General features: G+C 34.7%; 1 protein-coding gene across 4 annotated transcripts in view; it reads right to left on the reverse strand.

Annotated features, from left to right (window-relative positions):
• Positions 1-150: 150 nt before the first annotated feature.
• Positions 151-15,683, reverse strand: part of aplf (aprataxin and PNKP like factor) — a 29,731-nt gene continuing 14,198 nt past the window's right edge. For 3 of the 4 annotated variants that reach the window (XM_065295294.2, XM_065295296.2, XM_065295295.2), the window contains exons 9-12: positions 14,261-14,383; positions 14,000-14,046; positions 10,621-10,778; positions 151-219 (exon numbers count right to left, since the gene is read on the reverse strand). In XM_065295294.2, coding sequence (XP_065151366.2) covers positions 184-219; positions 10,621-10,778; positions 14,000-14,046; positions 14,261-14,383 — 364 coding nt within the window. In that variant the 3' untranslated portion in view covers positions 151-183. Of the gene's footprint in view, positions 220-9,207; positions 10,779-13,999; positions 14,047-14,260; positions 14,384-15,683 lie in introns of those variants that run through there. The other variant, XM_065295297.2, reaches the window with a different exon arrangement.

The raw sequence follows: 15,683 nt of genomic DNA on the forward strand, positions 1-15,683 counted from the left end.
GTTTAAATCACATAACTTATGATCGCTTTGGGACATGTAAAGTGATTTGAATAATGAAGTTGTTAAGAGGCTGGGCTGGTTTATGGGCAACTATGAAAAATTGCATGCTTCTTTATGAAATATATTTGCAAACTGAGGTACAAGACTCACAAAGGGTAGTATTCATCCGAATCCAATTATCCTTCAAGGTTGCAGGAGGGCTGGAGACTTTCCCAGCATCTTTGGTCAAACCCATAGGAAAAAAAAAATCACAGATGAGATCGCTTTAAGACATCAATGGAGAGGACATGAAAAGCCAACTGTCTCTCAGATATTTCTCCTGAGATCAAGAACCAGAAATCGCACAAATGTCTCCATTAGAGTTTACAAGATATCACAAAATTAGCTCCGATTTGCCAAATCAAGTCAATATTAATGAAGATTTCGATATGAACTCAACCTGATCTCACAAATTTCTGTCAAAAAGTCACGCATTATTTTGCTCAGTTTTTCGTGACATTGTCCACCATTTTACGTGCCCCTGCCACGACTTTGTTTTGTTTTCCGACTTTTGTTTCCTATTTTTAAACAATTGTCGCTTCGATTTTGGGTTAGGATGTCACTTAAATTATTGGTTTATACTATTTTTTCGTATGCTTTTTAAACACGAATGTATTTTAACAATTGTCTTATTTGTTTCTGTTTTAATTTCTAAGCAATTTTAGGAGAAACTAAGTTGATACATAAATGAAGCCTTACTAAGAACTCCATCAAATCTCTTGATCTCACGAGAATTTACGTATTTTACAAGTTGGCTAATTCAAATGAATAAAAATAAAAATGAAACCTAACCCCAACATCGCAGGGGCAAAAGCAAATAATTCAAAAATGTATGAATGTGGTCGTAAGAATTCATACGAATTAGCCATCTCATAAAATACGTACGAATGAAAGAGCAACATCTCGGGGCCAGCACGGTACGGTACAAAACAAATACAATAGCCCAGATAGCATATTTGTACACCTCTGCCAAACATAAATATAGGCTACATAAAGTTATATAATAAAGAGTAATATTTCACAAAAAAAAACAATTTTGAATGATCAAACAATACAGATAATACATACTGTTCAAACAATAGATATAGCCTACTGTTCAAAATGAGAATCAGGATTGGTCAAATTATTGCTGTCAAACTTTATAAACTGCAAAAAAATGACTTTTCTACTTAGTATAATTTTTCTACTTAATTTTTGTCTTGTTTTCAGTACAAATATCTAAAAATTCTTAAATCAAGATGTTTTTTCTTGATGAGAAAAATGACCTGAGAAAATAAGTCTAGTTTTAGACAAAAAAAATTGTGCTTAAAACAAGCAAAAAAAGCCAATATGATAAAAATTAAACCCCCATGAATTAAGTGTTTAAGAAAAAAGTGAATTTATTTCAAGATTTATTTATTTTTTACCCCATTGGTAATTTTTTTGCTTGTTTTATAAGGCATAAATTCACTTAAATATGTTTTTTTGTTTTGTTTACAAACTAGACTTGTTTTCTTAGGTCATTTTGCAATTCAAGAAAATGCATCTTGATTTAACACTTTTTGATATTTGTACTGAAAAAAGACAAAAATACTAGTTAAAAAAAGTCTTTCTGCAGTGTAAAACACTTGTGTAATGTAATAATAACATTATAAATCACAGATGTGTTGTCTCTGTTGGGACGCTCGTGTGAACTTGAGGGCAACTGACTTCATGCACGCTTTAAACATTATCTTTGGAACAATGGGTTAGGTCATTGAAAATAAGGTAGTAAATTGAAGTCAGTTCTGAGGAAAGCTACGGCATAATGCGTTTCATATTTTGATAATCATGCAATGAAATTCATACATTTTCAAGTGTATTGTTTTCAAGAATTTCGGTGCTTATATATAATAGATTCAGAGGTCGTTCAAATAGCTACATCACCGTTTTAATTTCACAAATGGAAGCAATTTTGGATACATGATAATGTCTCCAGTCATATGTGTAAGTGGGCAATTATTTTGCTAGTAAACGAATTGTTTCAATTTCAAATGTATTTTTATCCGTTTACCTCATGTTCATCTCCGGTCTTACTCGAGGTGCACTAATGATGACGTCATCGACTCCTTTTCCTGAGGACACGGATGAATTCATTGAGGATTAAAATAAACGCCACAGTTCAAAAGTTTACGGTCTCTTACTTCACACTTTACAATAAAAGTAAACTCAAATAACCCAAATGCAGCTTTGGGAATTATGTTGCTGCTATATTAAAAAACACAAAATAAATAAAACGTATTTTAGCGTATTAACTGTGATCACAGTTTACCTAGAATTTGTCAAATGTTGATCAAGCAGCTTTATGAGGTCTCACCCGCTTTGTAAAGTCTGATATGAAATGTGTTTGTCACACCACCCAAAAATGTGATATTAACCTCCCTGCATTAAAAACCGCCATGTAAATAAAATAAAAACAGGCAGGATTCTCTTTTCTTTCAAACGCTGGGGGTGTGTCCGCTATCGGCCCCGAAACCACGCCCACTCGTGGGAAACCTGACGTCTCTCTCTCTCTCAATTTTCAAATACCGCTAAATGGATGCTCACGATGGGCCATTCTAGGTGGCTCCAGTGTGTCATCGAGCCATCGTTTAAGCCCCGCCCAAATAATTCTTAACACAGAAAACTGTCGAACGGTGTGATTCCAAAATTCAATAGGCCTACTACAGTTTAGTACACGTTTGTTTTCTAACATTTATAATGGGTTTAGAAACAATTCCCTTAAAAGACTTTGCACAGATTTTAAGAGTATTGAGGGAGTTCTCACCTGTTCTGGGTTCTTATTGGCTGCTTTTTCTTCATTATTTGGTCCACCTCATACTGAAACATTTTTATTACGTTTTGTGACCCTAAACTTTGGTGTACTTTTAAGTGAATATCGAAATGTTCCCTGACTAAAAGCAACTATAAAGCTTTTATAAATAAACAAGCACAAAACATTGATGCGCATCTTGTCGTCTTGTATATAGGCCATCTATCTGTGTATTTCCCCACAAATTTTTTTTATTTTTATTAATATGTGCAGACTGTAAAGAAAGGCATTCTGTACAGATCTTAAACCAATTGTTTAGTCTGTGATCATGAGATTTGTTAATACACCTCAGACTGGATAACATTGCATGCGCTCAATAAAAGAACAAATTGAGGAAATGATCTAGATATGCTCCCTTGCTTGCTTTGTTCATATTATAAGCTATCCATGCTGATCCGCTGTGTTTATAAACACAGAAAGTTCATTGGGCTCGGGTTATTACAATCGATAAACACAAGAAGAGCAAATTGTGCTTCTACCCGAAGAGTACAAGACGCACTTTCGTACCCCTAATGCAACCTCTTGCGGTATTGGACGTACATGGCGGTCAAACTGGTTTTATCAGATGTGAGTTTCCTAACCGTTGAGCGAATAGAGAAACATGAGCAGGTGGCTTGGGAGACATAAAGCAGAAGAAACTACAGTAAAACGCCTTCATTAGAGGAACCAGGGTCTTTTCACAGGTCATTTTATCATGCTGTGCCTGCGTCTGAAAAAAACATTTCTGAATTTTACAACCAAACACATTTTGGGATTTGCTTAGTTCCAAATCCTACTGTGCAGCATACGTAGGCCATTTTTTATAGGCATGCATCTGATCGTAAGAGCTTTCCAAAAAAGATAAATGCACTTTCAGGCAATTATGGTTCACTACAAAAAAAAGCGCTAACAAGGGTTAGAAGAGATTTTTGGTTCCTGAAGATCCTTTAGTGAAAGGTTCTTAAAAACATTATTGCAATATTAACAATACAAATTTTTTTAGGGAAACATAACAATTCTGTGAATGTCAATGGAACCATACAGCCTGAAAAAGCACCATTCAGTAAACTTTATATTTAAGAGTGAACGTTCTCATTTATGACCCTGGACCACATAACCATAAGGGTAAATTTTTCGAAATTGACTTTTATACATCACATAAAATCTGCATAAATAAGCTTTTTATTAATGTATGGTTTGTTACGATAGGACAATAGTTTGCTGAACTATTTAAAAAAATTTGATACCAAAATATAGTAAAAAAAGTGCCTTTTAAATTGTCCTTAGCAGCACATATTAATAATTAATCAATTTTTGATATATTTACAGTAGGAAATTTAAAAAATATCTTCATGATCGTTACTTAATATCCTAATGATTTTTGTCATAAAAATATTGATAACTTTGAACCATTAGATGTATTTTTGGCTATTGCTACAGATATACCCCTGAGATTTATAACTGGCTTTACGGTTTTGTGGTTACATTTTGGAAAATTTTAAGATAGCGTTGCTAATGCCAGAAAGCATCAGATGGGCACAGCAGGAGCTGGAATGATGGAAGCAAGAGAAGTAGATTACAAAAAGGTGTACAATAGTTCATTCTATACTGAACATTATCAGAAATATCGGGCAAAATAGATTTCTGTATATAAAATTATATTACATTCACTGTAATTAGCAAGTAAAAATTGCAAGAGATGTTTCACAAACGAAGCCAAAGAAGTAAATAAGATCAATGCAAAACTGGGATAAATCAAAAACAATGATTTAGAGTAGGGCTCTTAAATAAACTTAAATAATCATGAATCTTAAAAGACAGAAACAACGCTTGGCATTATCAGGCCTAAACTGATTTATCTTACAAACAAAATTGATGGTAGTGTTGTAACACTCGAGTGAGTTTATGAGCAAAACAGAGAGATTTTTCCAGACTGTGGCTCTGTTGACCCAAGCGCTCGTATTTGGAAGAGACGTGTGGCTTGAGGTGCACAAAGATAATTTCCTAAATCTCCCAAATCTAAATGTAAGAAACAGACAAAAGAGAATCATCTTTTCCGGGCGACTGCCTACTGATTTAGAAATGTGCAGGGTTACGATATAAGGCAGGAATCCAAAAACCATCGAATGCGGTTGACTGGCCTATAAATATAGTTATATATAATCCTCGGATATTAATTTTGAAATTATTCTGAAGGTGCATATATCTTACTGAAACATTATTAAATATGTGCAGGATGTTCTAAGATTTCAAGTTTCGGATGGTGTTTATTCATGACTGAAATTATTGCCCAAACCTTTCCATGCAGGATTAAACCTGAAGAAATAAAACTTTGGCCAAGATGTTTTAGCTCTGTTTAAAACCACAATTAGGTGTGGTAAAACGATACGGTCAACCGGTTTTGCTTAAGTACTACGATTTTTCGGTTATCAAAATTTTCCTAACATTAATAAATGAATATAACTAAAACTTATATGCTTAATAATTGACACAAAACACATTGGGCCCTATTTTAACGATCTGAAACGCAAGTGCGAAGCGCAAAGCGCAAGTGACTTTGTGGGCGGATCTTGGGCGCTGTTGCTATTTTCCCGGCTGGAGAAATAACTCTTGTGCCAGGCGCAAATCAATAAGGGGTTGGTCTGAAGTAGGTTCATTATTCATAGGTGTGGTTTGGGCGTAACGTCAAATAAACCAATCAGAACGCTATCCAACATTCCCTTTAAACGCAAGGGCGCAAGTTTCATGGCAGGTTGCTATTATTATGACGGATTTACCAGGCACACGCCAGGAGCGGTTCACAGCCGAGGAGACCCACGTTCTTGTAAGAGCAGCAGTCAAAGACAGAGAAGTTGTTTTGTATGATAGGAGATACCCGCCCAAATCAGCGTAGGTTAACAGGCGTGGGAGGAAATAGCCACAATTGTCTCATCAGCTGGCATCCCCATCGTTGCGCCAAGCGCTACAATAATGTCAGGAGACGGGGGAATCCCAAGCTTGCCAGCATAAATCGGGCACGCCGTGTAACGGGAGGTGGATCTGACTCAGGACCTGACGCCAGCAGAGGACATCGCTGCGTCCACCCTCACCGCTGAAAGGGTTTGGGGGCTTTGAAATCGGACCCAAGAAACGCAAGCAAGGTCCAAACCCAAAGTACACTCACAAATCAAGTTCATATACATTAAGGTTTCTTATAAATGTGCGTCTGTGGAGGGAAAACCCCACTGTGCGCCGGTGCAAAATACGAATGATACATGCGTCACTGACAAAGTCAATTGCGCTGGGTGCAAAATAGGGCCCAATATGTGACCCAACCTGTGAAAACCTACACTGTTAAAAAATGCAGCAATTTTGTCAAAAAACAACATATTTTTTATGTTACTTAACAAATTAAGTTAAACAATTTAAACTTGGTTTTATAAGTTATGTCAACTTATCACATGTCAAAACTTAAAATAGCAGGTTGAATTGCCTTGAAAACCAAGTTTGCTTTAACTTCATGCTGGATTCCTTTAGTTATTTTTGTGATTTCCTCTTTTCTACATAAAATCCTACATAAAGAACATTTTGTGAAAATATAACCTTAATATAAGTCAATATATTGACGGAGTTAGGTCAATCATTGAGTAAAATCAAACTTTGATGCTCATAATCTCCTCGTTCGATTGACACTTTATAGACTCGGCTGTTTTAAACTAGATGCACTGCTTTGATGCCCACATAAATCTTTGGACTACTCAGCCATGAATGTGCCTTGCAGATGAACATAATCATAACTCAATTTTTTTCACCAACTCATCCCACAATGTGAAAGTAAACACGCGTAGAACGTCAAGAAAGAACAAATCGTTCTGAATTGTTTATCTTTGGTTAAAACGTTCCTGTCCAGGACAAATCATTTGTCGGAGGGATTAAGAGCAAACACATAAAACCGTGAGATATAAAATTCATCTGTGTGATAAAAGAACTGATTTGCTACAGATTTGGGTATTCTGATTGCATTGTGACAGATGGGAGGTTGGGAATAAGCTTGTGTTAGTAGCATGTGGCATCAGACAGTAGTTTTATATATCAAGGTTACATGGAGATCTGATCTAATTTAATTTGTGCCATTGACCGCGTCTAACTTCTGGTCATTTTATGAATGAGCTATCATGATATGACAAAAAAACATACATGTAATAATCAGCATTTTTGTGATTTGCTGTTACTTCATAATTTAAGAGCATTCTGTGAAAACATAACCTCAATATTTGAGTAAAATCATGACAAAGATTGAAATCAAGGAGTGAAATGTATCTTTTATGCTTCTAATCTAATCATTAAATTATAAGATTTTATCCTGCACAGACGGGGTCACATAGTATCTGTAGTTTGGAAACTAAGACAGAAACTATTTCTTATAAATCAACCTTTATATTTAAAAATGGCATTTCTTTGCAAAAACCGTAATTTTACATGGACGTTTTTATTATTGCAATGCATTATGGGCACTTATGTTGCCTAGCTTTGGCAAACTCTGAAGTGTGCCTACCGGTGCCTTAAATCTCCTATGTAAGCAACTCAGTAGTTTTTGGAACAAACTGAACGTTTCCAGAAGGATTGTCTGGCTGATTTTATGCATCTATATATATTAACTGTCATAATGTATTCTCGCCCCAGATGAAGAGGATGAAAAGGGTTTAATAACCTTCAACAGGCCACAGAAAGAAAAATCTTTTACTAGAAGAGAAACATTATCAACCTGCAGACAGAGAAAGCATCTGGCAGTGATTGTGAGAAACATCATTCTGAGTATGAGCTTCAATTCAATCCAGACCAAGGTCTTTTAGATTCTCCTTTGACGGACTAATGGACTGAAACCTGCATTGATTGTAATAGCAAATGTAATGCTGAGCATTATGGGTAATCAAACACTGAGAAATAAAAGACGAAAGGTCTCTGGGGCAGTATCTTTTCAAAAAGAACAGCTTTGTACACGAATAGTCTATTTTAGTACCGCAAGGGTATATATTAGGACCTTTATAAAAGTTGGTTCAACTTCTAAAAAGTTATTGTTTACTCAAAAAAGTTGTGTAAAATGTTCTCAAATAATATTTTTAAGTTGAATCAAAACATTTTATGGCCACAAACTTTTTATATAATTTTTTTGTGCTATGCACAAAACACTTCATGACTTTAAATCTCTCTTAAATCATTGTACTGAGCATGATTTACAACAAAAGGTTTATATAAATAGAGTTGATGAATAGCTTATATAATGCATTTTTACAGTGTGACTTTAACTCAGCAACCGGTTAAAAAAATTTCCAGCATTCCCAATCAATACCCTGTTGTGGATGCCCATCCCTCTCGTTTCTCAGAAAATGATTTACGGTATGAAGCCGAACAGACGTTTAGTCCAATTTCACTAATGCCCTGTCAGCTCCTAACACATACAGACAACCAGACAAGGACCAGCACTTCAAGATCTGTGATTCATCAGGTAACACGAGTTCAGGCATTAGGTTTTAATTTCGAAGGCTCAGACTCGAAGACTGTTTGTAATAGTCAGGTCATTTCCCATGTACGGATCAATTATGATGAGTCAAATCTTCCACGTGAAGCACTTTTTTGACTACAAAAGCTGCGTGTTTAGAAGCTGCGTTCAGAAACCACAAGACAGTCTCCCCACACATCAGGATTTCTGATCGTAAATATTGAACTTGAAATATTAACGGTATATTTACGGTTCACAATCAGGCGGTTCCGGACGTTCTTCCGATCAGGTTCAGAAACTCTTAACACACCTCACACCAAGGGAAAATCTGATAAGATAACCTGTAGAACCACCTAGATTATCAAGACATAGCTAGGATTGTCGGAAGGGGGGCAATCAGCCCAAAATCAGCCAGAATATCTTTTGGTGTGTACACAGAAATAAAATAATTGAAAAAATCTCGAAATTCTGTCTTGCATAAACATAGGACAATATAACTATAGTAAACTGTCTTGTTAAGGAGAATTTTATCAAGCATCATGTTTAGATGCACTAATTTCACTTTATTGGCAATGAAAAAGTTATTAGTTGGTAATTGAAATGCCTTATTTTTCCAAATGTCACTTTAGTCATTTCATTGGTATTCGACAAATCTGACTGTCTTTCTCTGCAAAACCATTTAAGTGCTTGAGAGCTTTTTTGGCAAAAAAACCCCTACTTCTCAAAAAGCTGAGAGCATTCATTTAATATCATAATCTTATTTTTGACATAGGTAGCGTTTTGCACCTAAGCTCTTCATATATTAATATCCATGCGTTAAGCATCACAGGAAATATGAGTTGGGAGCAGCCACCCTTGTTGAAATTCACAGAATGGACAATTTTTTTCCGCTATGTGATTTATTTAAAGAAAACACATCACACAAGCATAAAATAAACAGTAGGAGCCCATAAACTGGTTTATATAAATTATGGTCCTGTGCTAAGTACTAAGTAATTTCAAAATCTAAAAAAAGTGCAATTAAGTTTAGCGTTCACTTTTTAAAAAAAATTATATAAAAATACACCAAACTACAAAAAAGACAAAAAAGTGGTTTTTTTCAACCTTGTGTTGGGTCAAAAAGGGACAAATATTGTATTATAACCTACGCTGGGTTGCTTAACCCATTGTTGGGTCAAATATAAAAATGTTCTTGATTTTGTATTTGTCCCTTTTTGGAAAAACCCAGTATTTTTTTAAGGTGTAATACGCACATAAAGTATTACTAAATCAGATGTCACATTTACTGGCGATCGTTCTTTGAACAAAGTGTGTAAAATTGATGTTCCAGAGTACAAAAAAGACATGACATAAAACTTTATATCCTGTATGAAGTCCTTCCAAGCATTCGTTTCATGTGAACTTGATCTCTTCTAGTTACGCAAGCTCGAATTTACCCATTGTAAGTGCTGTAAGAGTCGCTTATGGAGATAATAATGCCGTAACATTAACAAAATCTTGTCCCTGCCACAGTAATGCAACAATGCACTGTAGTTATGTAAAAGCGGACCACCCATGCATTGGCGAACATCTGCTTACGCCTATTTTTTCATTTGTTTAGTTCAACAGCTCATCTTCTGAAAAGCGGATGTTAGCTGTACTGTATATTTCTGTCCTCTGAACAGTTTGTGCGAATTCTGAACTCTCAAATTGGTTTGGAAAGAATGGAAACTCGTTGATTTCCTGTGTAAGACGTGTTTGCTTTTCTCTCCATTTACTCGCTCACAGAAAATCACTTTATCAACCATTCGAGAAATCGCCAGCCTGCGGGGTTTTGGCTACAATTCGTTTTGGAAGCTGTTGGGTTTGCGAAGCTTTATCTAAAAGGCAGGCAGCGCATTTATGCAGACTTCCAAGAAGCCACCAAATTCCCAAAGCCATAAATCAGTAAATGTTAGATGATAAAAGTATCAATCATGGCAATTTTACTTTAAAACGTTTGTGTCCCTCAACTAACTAGGATAGCCTACCTGTATGTTTTTAAAGATGTTTTCGATGGATGACTGGAAAGAATGTACGGGTCAAGTCAATATAAACCACACACAATTATTATTAACTAAATGCATACAATAAACATAAACTCTTTCATAAAACTGCACACTCTATAAAAACATATATGTTAGTAAAAATAAAAGTTTGCTTGAAACTAAAAGGATATTTTGTCAAGCTATGTTAGCAATGAAAGAGAGTGACGTTGTGTGTGTTATCAGACGTATAAGTCCAAAAAAAGTGCCTGTTATTTCTTTTTCCTTACAAACGCTTTCGCCTCCTTTTGTAGGCGTTTAATGTCCTCTTTTCCGCTGTCGTCTGATTCTGGCACGTACTCCGAGTCTTCATCAACATCCTCTTCCTCGCTGTCATCGTTAATAAAACTTGCGTCGTACTTATCTTCATCATCAGCAGGACTCTTGGCTGGAAAAAAAACACCATCACAACGTGACTTTCTAAAAATCTAATTACACCATGTGCTCATTTTCACCCTAACAAGTCATAAAATCTCACCGGATGACTCAGGAAAATGATGATGTGTGTTCAAATCCGGCAAGGTTATATCAGTAATACAGCTGTGTGCAATTCTTTGCACACATTGGTGCATGTCAAAACTGGCCTTGTGTTGTTTTTATTGTGTTTATAAATAGATAAACGTCAATAGAAATGATTACTTTGTCCAGCTGTGATGAGATGGTGCAAACAGGCTTTTAAAAACATTATTAGCCCATAGCGATTACAAGCAATAAAGAGTTCAGAAAACAGCTGTGGCGACTTTGTCGTTTCGAGCCTGGACTGGTCACGTGTTCGATTGTTTACTGGTGAAAAATAAACAAAAGAGTATGAAACTTCACAAAACATCAAATGCCAATTATTCATCGCCTCACATACTAACTGCTAATGGCCGACCGTCTTTTCGCTTCTTTTGTAGCTAAACGGTCACATCTGCCGTCCCACAGAAATCAGAAGTGGAACGCTTGAAAGAGCATGTGCGACTGCTAATATCTCTCTTGACCAATGCATATGCGCAGCTTGTTCCTCCCCAGGGTCCGCACGGCATGTTCTGCATTAGTTAAAGAGGAATTTAATTTTGTTTAATGTGACTAGCGCCCGGGAGAGATTCAGGTTTCGCAGCAAGCGTTACAGTGCATTCAGTGCTGTGGAAAATGATTCAGAGTCTGGCTTCAGTCGGGTGCGAGGATTTGCGGCTGTTAAATGCTCATGCATTTAACTAAATAAACTTGTTTACAACTATATTTATGCCGTCCTTGTTGCAGCGTAATTATACATTTAAGTACTAAGTAATATAATGATTAATATATACATATACGGTACCTACTATAGGGTTGGGGTAAAGGCTTAGCTGCATTCAATTATGCATAATTTACTGCTATTACTATAATAATTACATGTCACATGTCTGACAGAGGATGCAAAATGACAACGTAGTCACAATTCACTAAATTTGAAAAAAAAAAAAAAAGGGTTTTTGAGGGTCAAAAAAAGTTTTCTGTGGTAGCTTACTACACACTTCGAGGCTGGAGCCATTTTAATTTTTATCAAACTTTTAACTTTTATGGAAATTATGGAAAGTCTGTCTTCCCTAAAATCTTATTTACTTGGGTTTAGTTAAATTATTCTGACTAAATGGGTTGCGACTGTGCTTATAAAGTAGTAAAAATGTGTAAGAAACAGACTTTGTGTATCTGAGAGAATGTGTTATTATAAAAGTTATATATAAAAGTGTATATTTTACGCAGGTGGAAGACTGCATAATTCATTTTTTTCTGCTTTATACAAGCTCTTATGAATATTTCTCATAGTTATTTTATTATTTACTTGTGACATTTGCAAAAATTAGCCCATAATCACATAAAACACTACATCTAGACCCCAATAGTAAGTAAGTGACATGTGATTTTTATGTTAAACAACGTCAATACTTTATATTTAAATTAATAAATTTACATTACATTAAATATGCCTGCTAGTAAAAACCCATCTGAAATCCTTTTCTGTAATTTATTGTTTTGTTTATTACATAAAATCATCATAGATAATCTAAAAAAAAAAAATTGTGAAAATATAACCTTGATAATTTAATATTAAAGTTATATTGAGTAAGGTCATGTCAAAAATTTATGTGAAATCAAATTTTACTGTAAAAGATGAAAGTTATATCCTACACCTACAAAAATTAATTTTTATTTACTAAAATTCTCACTTTTAGTTTAACATTTAAGGTGAATTTTTTTTAATTACTTTAATTATTAGTTTCTTTGCAACTTTTACTTAAAGGGGACATTTCACAAGACTTTTTTAAGATTTCAAATAAATCTTTGGTGTCCCCAGACTACATATGTGAAGTTTTAGCTCAAAATATCCCACAAATAATTTATTACAACATGATAAAAGTGCCACTTTGTAGGTGTGAGCAATTTTTTTTATTTTAAATTGAAATGAGCTAATAAAATGCTATCACTGATCGCAATAATGGTGGTTTGTTGAAATTGAAACTCAATTGTGCAGTCATTTATTTTCTCTCTCTGTCTGCACTAAATGACAGTGGCGTGGTTGGATAGTACAGATTAAGGGGTGGTATTATCCCCTATGACATCACAAGAGGACCCAAATTTCAATGACCTCTGCTCACAGAGAATGGTTTACCAAAACTAAGTAACTGGGTTGATCTTTTTCACATTTTCTAGGTTGATAAAAGCACTGGGGACCTGATTATAACACTTAAACATGGAAAATTCCGATTTTTATTAAAAACGTTGAACAAATTTAAACATTTTAGGTGTTACCAATTGAGGTGATTTTTTAAGTTAATCCAACTTTGACTTTTTACCGTGTATATTACGAGACTAGTCTGGATTTCACAGACAGGTTCAGATGTATGCATTTGCCAGATGCTTTTATCCACAGCAACTTACAGTCCTTACAAAGTTTACATTTTATGAGTATGTGTTACCTGAGATCGAACCCACAACCCAGAAATGTAATACTACACCACTTAGCTAAAAGAACACAAATTACAAATAATCTACAAAACAGAAACAGATTTTTATCATAAAAGCGTCTAAAAGGTTACAGCTGTACTCATTTATGCGAGTGCTGGAATACCGAATACATGCGACAATGTTTTCAAATAGCTTTGTAATAAAAGTAATTTAACTTTATTTAGCATAATAGTAGGGCTGTTAAATGATTATTCATGATTCATCACATACAAAATAAACGTTTGTGATTGCATAATATATGTGCGTGTAATTATTATGTATGAATAAATACACACACGTTCAAGTAGATATATTAATGAAACATTTACATGTGTGTATATTATATATATATATATATATATATATATATATATATATATATATATATATATATATATATATATATATATATATATATATATATATATATATATATATATATATATATATATATATATATATATATATATTTTATAATAAATATAAATTTTATTATATATAAATATACAGTATATAAATAATAAAATTAATGTATATGTAAATAACATTTTTCTTAAAATGTATACATGTATGTGTGTATTTATTTCTTTTATTGTTTGACAGGCCTAGTAAATAAACATAAAAGGGACATAAAATACTTACGTGGAGATTTTGTGTGTTTGTACTCTTTCTTGTGAAGTGGATTCTTCCTAACACAAGTCAAGCACAAATGACATAAATAAACAAAAACATAAATATACTAATTGGAACCAATCATATACAGTTTTTAGCTTCCATGATTTTTTTCATGCATTTTATGATTCCTATATATTAACATGACTGTGGGACAACTGTTAATATCCGCTGTATATTTAAATATTGTTGTTTTAATCTTTCTGCAGGGGTAACGTCAGGTGACCTCACCTGTAGCAGTGAGTCCCATACGGGCACTCTGGCCTCTCATCATCCTCGCCATCTTCTGTCTCCTCTTCTTCATAGTCACTGTCTCCAGGATGACTGCTTTCCTGAAAATGCTGAGGGTTTTTCCTATAAAAAAAACATAAATTAATTTAATTATGAGAATTAATAGACTTTAATTTCACTAACGATGAACACAAAAAAAAATGGGTCCTTAAGTATGATTTCACTTTTGTAACTTCAGTTAAACTACGTTCACACGGCTGATGCACGCGTTGCCGACTGAAAAGTTGAGAAATGTTCAACTTCTGCAGCCAGCAACGGCACTGACGCAGCGCCGACGGATCCACAATTCAGTTCGGCAACGCATGACGTCACCCATTAAAAGTGAATGGGAAGCGTTAACGTTTACGCCCCGTGTGAACGTACCGTCAGTGTGTAAAGTTACTGTTTGCGCATAAAAAACAATGCAAGTTCAATGCAAAGGGAGATTTTGCTTGAATAGAAATCGCTTGTCATAAACTACGACAAACATCTAGATAAACTACAGTGAGCTTCTTCCTGGGTTAGTGACATCACAAACCCCACATTTTACACAAACCCTTGCGCCGGAAACACTCCACTAAAGGGGTGAGGCTATATTGGGCTGCTTTTTAAGTTGTTAGCTAAATGCTAATTCATACTCACCTGCCAAACACCTACAAATACCTGCAAACTTTTTTTGTAATCCTACCAGCGAACTTCGAATGTTGGGCTTTGTGTGATCAGTGTTAATTATTCTTTGATTACAGCTTTTATGTAGCATTTACTCACATGCTTCAATAACAACAGGCACGCTAAACATGGTTCTGTGTTTTGTTACTGTAATAAAGCTGTGGTCTGTTTTTGTAATGGGTTCATAGTTCTGGCGAGAAATATTTGGCAACACTCGTTCTATAAAGACAAAACCTTTAAAGGATAAAAGTAAAATATGGGAAAAATTACACGTTACGGTGCACACCATTAACACAATCAAACCTTCAAAAACAGCCGGCTTATCACCTCTTTAAGGGTTTCCAAGTGAAAGTCTGTGTCACGATTCGAGTGCTGTGTGTGAGGAGGGCTAAAATGTAAAATTGATTGCTCAGCTTTTAAATATTAAAACGAAATTTTAGAGAATTACATATTAAAGAAACCATGTGTGTGCATCTTTGAAACAACACGCAAACAAAGGCGAGAAAATAAAGCCCTGACCTCGAAAGAATTTTCCGAGCTATTTTCACTTTACGCCTGGGAACATGCTGTTGATTTCCACAGACAAAAAATTCTTATAATGCAAGGGAAAACATGGGAGAGTATTGACACAAAGTTTGAATGTTAGCTAGCACGGAAGTTTTAAAAGAATTTGATTTCAAAGGTTATTCAGACCACAGACAAACCATTTTTTCAT

This window comes from Paramisgurnus dabryanus, chromosome 4 (genome assembly GCF_030506205.2).
Source record: "Paramisgurnus dabryanus chromosome 4, PD_genome_1.1, whole genome shotgun sequence".
In the NCBI taxonomy this organism is placed as follows: Eukaryota; Metazoa; Chordata; class Actinopteri; order Cypriniformes; family Cobitidae; genus Paramisgurnus; species Paramisgurnus dabryanus.